The sequence below is a fragment of the Pezoporus wallicus genome, unplaced genomic scaffold (assembly GCF_028554395.1).
Source record: "Pezoporus wallicus isolate ANWC-B61680 ecotype Strahan unplaced genomic scaffold, APGP_CSIRO_Pwel_v1 contig_6814, whole genome shotgun sequence".
NCBI classification, from domain to species: Eukaryota; Metazoa; Chordata; class Aves; order Psittaciformes; family Psittacidae; genus Pezoporus; species Pezoporus wallicus.
The window spans coordinates 417,021-427,241 of NW_026639755.1; the positions used below are offsets into that span (position 1 = coordinate 417,021).

The 10,221-nt window shown below is 42.9% G+C and overlaps 1 protein-coding gene across 2 annotated transcripts; it reads right to left on the reverse strand.

Annotated features, from left to right (window-relative positions):
* Positions 1-241: 241 nt before the first annotated feature.
* HAO2 (hydroxyacid oxidase 2) lies at positions 242-9,926 on the reverse strand. 2 transcript variants are annotated; one of them, XM_057416013.1, is made up of 8 exons: positions 9,792-9,926; positions 8,016-8,168; positions 6,989-7,140; positions 5,912-6,195; positions 5,323-5,538; positions 3,434-3,592; positions 1,714-1,783; positions 242-413 (listed from the first exon to the last, which is right to left on the reverse strand). In XM_057416013.1, exons 2-8 carry the CDS (start codon positions 8,144-8,146, stop codon positions 358-360), a joined length of 1,068 nt encoding a protein of 355 aa, XP_057271996.1. In that variant the 5' UTR covers positions 8,147-8,168; positions 9,792-9,926; the 3' UTR covers positions 242-357. The 2 variants fall into 2 exon arrangements, with proteins under 2 accessions (XP_057271996.1, XP_057271997.1); XM_057416014.1 differs by lacking the exon at positions 9,792-9,926 and adding an exon at positions 9,343-9,421 and having other exon boundaries at positions 8,016-8,067.
* Positions 9,927-10,221: the final 295 nt, after the last annotated feature.

Here is a 10,221-nt window from a genome sequence, read left to right on the forward strand (position 1 = left end):
ATCTGAAAGGGGAGAAGGGACTAGGAGGATATTCTATATCAAGGGACATAGTTTTCCATGTCTGGCTGTTGCAACAGAGCTTGGGAGTAAGGCCCAATACAGGTAATGCCACAAAACATCTGGTTTAAAGAAAATGTATTAAAGCAAGTAACAATTACTCAAGGTGTTGAAGAACTCGTTGATCTCAGTAAAAGCAAAGGAGAGCCTTTGCAACACGGAGCCTTTCCCTGTCTCCTCCTGCAGGCCATATCCGATAGTTTTTACACATCTGATGTCTGCACCTCCTTTTTCTCTCTTCAATCTGGTTGGGACCCCAGCGTGAAGCACCTTTGTTTGATGGGCATTGCAGGAGGCCCTTCACAGCTTTGGGAACTGAACTAGGTGTCGACCAATCTCTGAGATGCTGGCACAGCCTGAAATAGAGAAAGGAAACATCCTGGTGAAAGAGGAAGGTCTGTGGGTGGAACTTGGAAGGCCCCCACTCCAGTCTTGTATGAGCCATTTGGGGATGGATTAGTACTTCAATAGCTCCCTCAGCAGAGCCCTACTCCTCAATGGCATCTTCAGCCTTGAGGTTAGGCATTGGGCTTCCTGCACAACAACAGTATGAAACTTGAAATAAAAAGGCTCCTTATAACAAGCTGAGCAGGAAGCCGTCTGATCCATCCAGAAGTGAAAGGTAAACAGAGGAGACACAGGGATTGTTCTGTGTCAAGCGGCCAGAGGTAGAGATTTGCTATTTCAGTTGGTCAAATCTGGGTGGAATTTCACAGCACTGCCAAGAAGGTCCCAGCCTGCTACACTTGCAGAGTTTGGTGCCCTTTTGCATCTAAAGAAGTATGAAAGAATCTGCAAAAAACCCAAACTTGTAAGAATCTTTATAGTTGAAAAAGTAACCCCAAAAACCCAGCCTGTTAAGAAATGCTCAATGGGATTTCAGTTCCAGTCTCCCAGTCAACATTTCTATCCACTTGAGTTCAGGGTTGCTAGAGCATGAAAACCTTTAAAACATGATCTGAAGTGAAATAAAACATGATCTGAAGTGGAATAAGATCCTTTGCTGATGTCTGAATACTTCTGCACTGGATCTGCACATTGTACTTGTTCATGTATGAAACTGGAGTTTACACTGGGCTGTGTAAATTTGCTGTTCAGTGAGGGGGTCAAATGTCACAGCTACGGGTAGGAGCAGAAAGTGAGAAATGCAGAATGAGGAGAAACAGTAAAAGCTTGAAGAGACACAGGGGATTTTAAGGGACGCATGATGTGGAGATTAGAACCTGCACCAACAGACTGTGTTCTCTAATACACAGAGAAAAAATCGCATCCATTTTTCCTGAACTTTCCATGCAGAAAGAAAATTGGTTGCATTTTACCCTGGTAAACGTTAAATTAAATACTGAAAAACACATGCTGCAATTACCAGCAGAACAGAAATTCCACGTTTTGCTCAACTCCAGTAACAGTTTTGCATCTCTTTGGTTGGGGTAAGAAAGCTGCTTGAACTTTCTCCTTGCAAGCTTCATTGCTAGAGCACCTGAATTGCCAAATGGTTTCGGTTTCATAGGAAGCAAAGAATCATCTTAAATATAGCAACTAGAACCAGCACAGTTCATGTGGATTCCCTTTTTGTGACCCATCCATCAGATTTGAGATGGCTGGCATGCAGAAACCTCTGTATCAGCAATTACAAGCAACCTGCCAAATGCTTACCAGCTAAGGCCATTGACAAACGAAACTCATCCTGCAAAATCCGCAGCACATCTTGAAGCCCCTCTTCACCCTGCTCCAACAGAGAAAGCAATCAGGGTAAATGGAGCACTGGCACAGAGCAATACAGCAGGATGCTTGCTCTGTGAGAGCTGGGACAGTCCTTTCAATCCATGCCAATTCCAGTCTCTCATACAGATGAATGATTAAAATGGTATGATGGATGTGCTCAGTTCCTCCCAGATTAATTTAGATGCTTTTCCTCTCATGGCAGGGGGGTTGGAACTGGATGATCTTAAGGTTCTTTCCAACCCAAACCATTCTGTGATTCTAAGATTCTATGAGCAGGGAAAGAAAACAAAGCTGGTTTTCACTGCTGACATTTTCTAGCTTTTTTTTTGTTTGGTGTTTTTTTCTTAGGTTTTAGTTAACCCCCACCAATGGGCTTGTTTTAAAATGTCAAGACTTCTAATGCTGACAGTAATGAGAGTTTTAAATATGGAACAGCTTAAAAAACTTCAGTTTACTCAAACACCAGACTGAATCTTTAAAAAGAGTACACTGTGTGTTTTCCTCTGAGCAAGTGACACCAAGAAGCTCAAAATCCTATAAAATGTACCTATGATTTTGATCTTACTACTGGAGAATTCTTTCGTCTTTTTTTTTCCTTATTTTTTTTTCCTTAATTTCTTGCAATAACGAATGCTTTGGGAGCAGCCAATGTCAGTGCTTGCTCATGCCCTTCCTCTCTTGCGCTCTAGGGTAATGCCACTGAGATAGGATGTGTTGCAATGTTTAGGATATTCTTCTCTATGGCTGAGCTCAAAAACCCATCATCTCCTTCCTGTATGCACTGTAGAAAAAAGCAGGCAACTCACAGCAACACCCTTTTCATGTCAGGCCCTTTTTCTCTGCTGGCAACAGAACAGTGCTGCCAACTTACCCACGTTTCTCAGAAGATATAGGTGATTTCTTTCTCAAAGCCTAGCTACTGGAACCCACAGCAATCACACCACTGGACAGGAGTCTCATTTAAAAGATAAGAACTATTTCTAGACCATAAAAATAAGTATTTCTTTTCTTTAGATGAAAGCTCCAATCTAGGAGCTAAAAATGAAAAATGTAGCAAAGCAAACAACTGGTATAATTACATTTTAATATTAATTATATTATGTTAACCATCTGCATCAGAGGCCTAATTTGTGACTCTGGATCATAGAAAGATGATGTCAGGAAGAGCAAAGCTTGAGCAGTGGCTCAGGCACCTACAGGACACGGTTGGGCTCAGTCTTGTTCAAAAGGTTACAGACATCAGTGGGATGGAGTTCTGGATGTATTTCTGAAGAATTCTCAACATGGCTGTGAAACTGCTGTATCGAAACCGTAGATTGTTATCAGACTGATCTATGTAGCAAATAAGCCTGCCTCTAATTTTCCGAAGCACTGATGGTCCTAAGGCCTACAGTATTTTAGCACCAAACTACAACCCCAAGAAAGTCCCACAAAACAGTATTATCAGCTTCAAAAATCACATGTGAAACTGTAAAATTCAGTGGTATTTTTAAAGGACAGAAAATGTGTGGGTTTGATTAAAAATTTGGCATGTTTCCACTTAAAATTCAGCAAAACAAAAGACTAGGTCCTTCATTGCTGAAAACTATCTTTATAACAACAGGGTGTTGGAGAGTATGAGAAGCAGACATACAAAATCAAAGCTCCTTACCTTGTAAGCCAAACCCCATAAAGCTGGTCTTCCAATAAAGACGCATTTTGCTCCCAGTGCCAGTGCTTTTAATACATCACTTCCTTTTCGTATTCCACCATCTAAATAGACTTCGATTTTGCCTTGTACTGCATCCACAACCTCAACCAGAGCATCAATCTGCAAAGAAGCAGCCACTCTCATTTTGAGGCCAGCTTTTAATTCCAAGAGAAAGAGGAGATATTCCAAAGAGGAATGCTGGATAGCATACCTGCTGGAAATTAAATGTGCATCACAAATAGCTCAGCACCAAAAGCTGTAGAATAAAGTGCAGTTCCCTGTCCTCTTTGCCAGATAGTGAGTTTCATTTTCCAGTGCTTTGCTTATACTGATATTCTTTGCTAGCACTTCTGATAAGTGAAAAAAACAACTTTTTTTTCAGTTTCTTCCTGAAAGATTTAGAAAATAAATTTCTAGGGAAATAATGTTCTTTAATATCTTACTTTCATTTGAGACGATGATGAATGATGCAAATGTCTGTAAAAGAAACTGATGTCAAACTTCACCCTGCTGCTTACATTTCATTCTAATCCTGGTAACCACATGTCAAAAGCCTCAAACCCCTAAGTCATCTATGAAGGATTTCATTTGCTATGTGGTATGGTCAATGTAACACTTCCTCCAGGCTGTCTCCTGATTCTCTAAGGATCCTTTTTGGTAGAGCACAGTGCAATGCCAGGCCGGTAGTACAGGGCAGTACCACACAGAAATGGTAGCTCTGGTCCCAAAGGCAGTGTAACCAGTGACAGAACATTGCACTAGACATAAATAACTCTACTTCACAACAAACCCTTTTCTGCAGTGTTTGATACTCTTCTGCCTTCTTTTCATCTTTGTTAGTCAGAGCAGCTATAACTATGATTACTGGGTAGATTTTTCCAAACAGTCCTAATTTTTTTAGGATTTCAGATTGAAAACTTTTGGGCTGAAATTTTCCAGGAGCAGCTCAGCAGGAGAAGGGACAATAGCTTCTGCTGCCAAGGTTGGTACCAGAGAAGTAGCACAGCTGAGCTACATATGTACTGGTTTGTCCATATATGTAAAGAAACTTCGAAGATAGAAGAGCACTTCAATGTGTATGCCATTTCCATTATTATGTCCTTAGCATTTAGATTAATACATTCTTAATTCATTATTGTCAGTCTTGACATAGAATAAAAGAGAATTGACACAGGAAAATAAAGAAGAGAAAGTCCGTAAGAAACTATGCAGTGTAAAATAAGAACAACTGAGAAGAGTGACAGAAGGCAAATTAAACCAGTGAAGCATGCGTATGTCCAAACAACCCATGATTTCTTTGTACAGATGACTTTCTTCAGATAAGTTATTCTTTTTCTGGCTCATGAAAGTCAACAAATTCCCATTTAAACTTGAGTCTGTAAATACGCAAGCAGACGTCTCCCTCAATCTAGCTGCATTGTTTGTGCGTGTTTTGGCAGATGTGAATAACGAGAATACATTCTGCTCTCATTTGTACATTTTTGGTTCCAAAGCTTCATTTTATTTTTGCTGCAGTGCACAAAGAGTATTTATTCACTGCACCGGCTACTGAAGACATAGGCAGAAAACTATTACTAACTTAGACCATTAGTTTATCTGCAGCTGCGTGGGTTCAGTGCTGCTCACAGGTCCCTCTCAAGAAGCTGAGAAAACACTTCAGTGGTAGCACATGCCAAAGCATGCATCTTACCAGTTTAAAGCTAAAGCACATCTGCACACATCCATAGCCACACAATGAACACACAAGTCCACCACCAAAAGCATAAAGACAAAGACAAGCGTAGAGATATCCACATTAGCACAAATGCGCGTACAGTAAACACTCATGGGACATCTGTTCTCTCACTTACAGTGGCAGGTCCTCCATCCAGTTGCCTTCCACCATGATTGGACACAATAATTCCCTGAACCCCATGTCTCACTGCCAGCTCTGCATCTTCTTTTGTCAAGATGCCTTTGACGATGATGGGCAGGCGGGTCAGGCTCCGCAACCAGTAGATATCATTCCAGGTTACTGAAGGATCCAAGCTGTTGGGTGGCAGTCCATACTCAGAACAGTCATCCCCCTACAGCCATAGGACAGAAGGAAACCTCATGAACTGTAGCAATACAGAGGCCCCTTAGAGTCTTTCCCTGCCATGAAACAGATTAATTAAACTTGCTAACAGATATGTTCACCAGCTCCAGAAAGCACATGTCTCCAGAAGAGAATAATTACAGTGGGGATGGAGATCAGTGTTTCTAAGGCAGCTGGACTGGGATTTTGGAGCCTGAAGCCAGGCTGGCAGGAGGTCAAGCCAGGACACTGGAGAACCAGAAAGGGAGAAGATACATCCTGGATACAGCAGACGCCAAAACAGCAGTTATCTGGTGGGGCTTTTTTGTCTCATGTGGTACACATAAGCACAGTGAATGAAAGGACAGGCTCATTTTACAAACCTCAAAGGCTCCTTCCAAGTTCTTCAGTTTCATGTGGGGAGGAAGGCGGAAACCATTGCGGATATCATCACGTCTTTTGCCCGTGTAGGGCAGATCTGCGGTGAGGACAAGGCCCTGGAAGCCCAAGGCCTCTGCCTGTTGGACCAGCTGCTGGGAAACTCCCCTGTTGCAGTGGATGTAGAGCTGGAACCATCGGATGCCACGGGGGGCAGCCGCAGCTATCTCTTCCAACGTACAGGTGGAGTACGTGCTGGCGATGTAACAGGTATTCATCGCTGCGGCCGCTTTGGAAAGCATTGGAGAACAATCAGAACCAAAATTATTTGAACAGTCTTGCCAGATAGCAGGTACAAAATTATGTCCTGCTTACAGAGACTAATTGGCAGTTATCCCCCAGGGTTAAAAATGGCCATTTTACTACGCGCTGTTGTAGGATCATGGTTGAGAAAGTGATAAGGGATGTAAGTTGCCAAGTGGTGCTTTCATTTTGCAACTGTTTATTTTAAAAGCATCAGCTTTATCTTTATGACTGTGTCCTTGTAGGAATGCATGTCAAAGGCACTCACTGGAGATGGAAACACATACAGGAAAAAAAAACAAGCCAACATTTCTAGGGGTCAGCCTCCAAATCTGCCACAGGAATTGGGAAGAGAGGTTATCCCTTTCTCCAATGCAGACACTGCTCTTAACCAATAACAAGGAATTTACAGGCTGAGTCCTATCCACCATATTTACATGCTATCTAGAGCCCCCAGGACTAACAACATCTTATGGCTCTTCATGTAAGTCAGAAATGTGTCCACTGCTTCTGCCTTAAGTTTGCAGCAGCCTCAGCAGGGCGGATCTCACAACAGTGGTAGCTGGAGAATAAAAGCAATGTCTAAACAGCTTCCCATGCACTCTGTGTCACCAGGCCCAGTGGGCTACCCATGAAAAGGGGTGTCAGAAAGTGGAAAAGGAGTTTGCCCCTTCAAGCCTGGAGAGTCTGTTCAGACATACTTCAGGTCATCCTAACAGCTTCTTGAGGCTTTTTCCAGAAACCCATTTTTGGTACATGACAATGAAGCAGAAGAGTACCTCTGGCTGTGCTTTTCTCTCCATCAGGCCATGCTAGCTGATGGAAGCCAGTAGGGGCGATCCCTACAGGAAAGCTGATTTCAGTCCCCAGGAGCTTAGTCCTAATGTCCATCACGGATACATCCCGCAGCATACGTGGCCGGAAACGAATTCTGTAATGCAAAAAAAACCCCACCCTTCAGGATAATGGCTGTTCAGTGGCATTTCTGAAGTTTCATGGAAACCAGGTCTTCATTTACCTGTTGCAATGCAGGAACCTGAGCCAACAAAGAAAACATCATATAACCAAGGCTCTTTGTCTTTTCTCTTTGCTTTTAGACATCAATTCAGCCAGTAGTTCAGCCTTCAGCCACCCTCACTTTTCTTTAACCTCACACTCCTGCTTACCGACCACATCACATCATTTTTGCATTTCCCACCTCAGCTCACTGGGTCTTGTTCTCCCACTGTCCATCTCACAGATTCCTTTGACTTGCAGCCCAGCCCAGGTCACAGCCAAGACTCAGGCCTTCCACCCCACTGTTCATACGTCTGTCATCACTGTACAATGTGCTTGCTCTCACTCTCTGCAGCACATTCCCTAAGTTCCATCCTACTTACAGGTAGGCTTCCTGCTGTTTAGGGGATGCTCCTGATTACACCTAATTCTATTACACCTATTCATCCTCTTTCCTGTCCTGCCATGCTGTCCCATGCCATGCCACACCACGCCACACCACAACCACACCACACACACCATTCCATACCATACCATACCATACCATACCATACCATACCATACCATACCATACCATACCATACCCTACTGTTTGTTTGTCTGAACCTCAGCATCTTTTACACCTTATACAACCTGTCATTTTCAGCCTAGTGTCAGAGTATATTCTGTATGTCATTCCGGTAAGTGCATTTTGCTTCAGGGCCACCCTGAAACCACAAGGTGTTAGGTGTTTTACTTGTGAAGCCCTAACACTTGCACAAAAAACCATAATTTTAAAGCTTCTAGTACAACATTTCCTCCTCACATTACCTTTTATATGCCAGGATGTTTTCATCTCGGGTGCTACAGTCATCTGCTCCAGCTGCAAAAAAATCCCAAGCAATCTTGGGTAGATGCTTTTTAGCATAAACTTCAAAGTCTGAAAGACACACCATAGCCATTGCCAAGAGAAGCTCTGGAAACCTTCAAGAAAAGAGTAACATGGAGCAGAAGTTAGATTCTTCATCTCTCCTTCTCTCTTCCAGGGGCTCTAATGTCACTTAATGCAAACCTCGGACCCATTTGCCTCATAGAAAAGTTGCTGAGAGGTTGTCTCAGTCTATCTAGCCATGCATCCTCTCCCCTAGTATGAGGAAAACTTGCAGAGGTAGCCATAAGACTAGGAAGAAGCTTGAATCTTTGTGACCCTCTTTATGCTCTCTGTGTTAGGTCCTCTGCTATTTTAAGACACAGCAATTCTGTAATTCTGTCAGAAATCCCATCTTAAAACTAGCTGGGCTATTTGTTCCACTAATTCTCCTCAAAGGTTGTCCCAGAATATCCTTTGCTGGATTACCCCTTAGGATGCCTCCCTGACTGAACAACTTGTTATAGAGCACAGTGACTAAATTCAAGCTCATGAAATCTGAAAGCAAGTAAATAGAGTGTCTGCACCTAGCCTGCTCCAGCATGAGCACATTGTAAAAGTATGCCCAGACTCTGAGTGCAAGTCATTGTCAAGGCCAGTGCTGTGGAAAAACAAAGCATTTTCTACAGATCTTCATTTCTCTATTGTAGCAAATACCTTCTGGGTGTTTGTATTACATATTGGAGCGCTGATACATACTGAAAAAGGAGCATACAGAATTTGGGCAGACTAGGAGAAAACACTGTCAAAAAGCAAATTCCACAACAGGAAACATGGTTCTAAAGTCCTCAACCTCTCAGGGAACAGAAGTGGCATTGGGTGACCCAAATGTCCAAATAAACCAACATAAGTGCCTGCACCCCGATGCTTTTGAACGAAGCAGGCCTAAAAACTATGCAAATGAATGTTTTGGCCAACCATGCCCGTGTGTGAGGCAACATGTACAAAGCACAGGCAAAATCAATTTGCTAAATCGCTTGTTGCAATGACTTCCACAGCTCGGATTAAAACGGGCATTGCGCAGAGTGTCTGAAAACATGATGGTTTAAACCAGTGTGGTTTGGTTGAACCCCTTAAAAATGTCCAGGAAGAAGTAAATATCCAAGATTTCAGGGTTAGCCTCCCACCTCTGATTAGCAGGGGTTGCAAGGGAACCAGAACCTGTTCCATGTGTCCAGAGTTGTGCACTTCTGGCACAGAACACATGTTACATACACAGATGTTATGTACACAGATCCAACCTGTCAAACTGCAGACATGGGTATGTCTCACTGACTGAGGTCTCTTTGTACATGCTTGAAAATCAGGGTTCTTGATTCTCAGCTAGGAAAGAACCCAAACTGAGGGGCCCTCTGGAAGATGAAGAAATGTGACTCTCTTCCGTAGCGTTTTGTCTCCTCCGACAGGCATTAGGTAGTAGGTGATAAAAATATCCCAAACCCTCTCTGTATGCCTTCAAGACATCAAGCACTGCTGACAGCACAAGTTTTTGTATATCATGCATCATGATATACCATAAACCACATATCATGACTTCTGCTGTTCCAACTGCTAGGAAGGTCAAAGCTGGCAATCAGAAAAAGATAAACCAAGTCCTCTCATGGCAAATAAATGGGAAATTTAAAGAACCCAGGCCCAGACCTCATCATCTCTCAATTCAGATTTAAGCTCAGACTTACTGTGGATTTCAGAGAGAGCTGCAGGTGGTAAGATCCTCTCCTTCAAATTCACCTGCAAACAGGATGTAGAAGAGCTCTTTTCGCTGAGTAGCTGCTGTTTTTAACGGAGTCAATAAGCAACCACCAGAGATTAAAGCTCAACCCTGCAGTCAACTTTGTACTGTTTGTATAACACTGGCTTTGTTTTGCTATCAGGTGATTAAAAATTCCTTCCAAAAACATGCATCGACTTGTCAGCAGCACTGGAGCTGTGCTCCTTAGCAGTGGCTGAAGCCTGTGTGTTCCTTTAGGGAAGCAGCAGGATTTCAGTGGGTTTGACTGCATTTCTACACTGTTGGTAACTTGCTGCTGAATGGGTTACAAATCCCACCAAAATGATGATCCACAGGCAGTGTGAGTTGCTACAGCCCACAGCTGCAGAGCCTTGAAT

Excerpts from the sequence above, each read along its gene's own strand:
- HAO2 (XM_057416013.1), bottom strand. The coding sequence starts at position 8,146 with ATGGCTATGGTGTGTCTTTCAGACTTTGAAGTTTATGCTAAAAAGCAT. Across the intron at positions 6,196-6,988 it reads AGAGAAAAGCACAGCCAGAG|CGGCCGCAGCGATGAATACC; the intron begins GTACTCTTCTGC and ends TGCTTTCCAAAG. Across the intron at positions 3,593-5,322 it reads TGGATGGAGGACCTGCCACT|ATTGATGCTCTGGTTGAGGT; the intron begins GTAAGTGAGAGA and ends GCTTCTTTGCAG.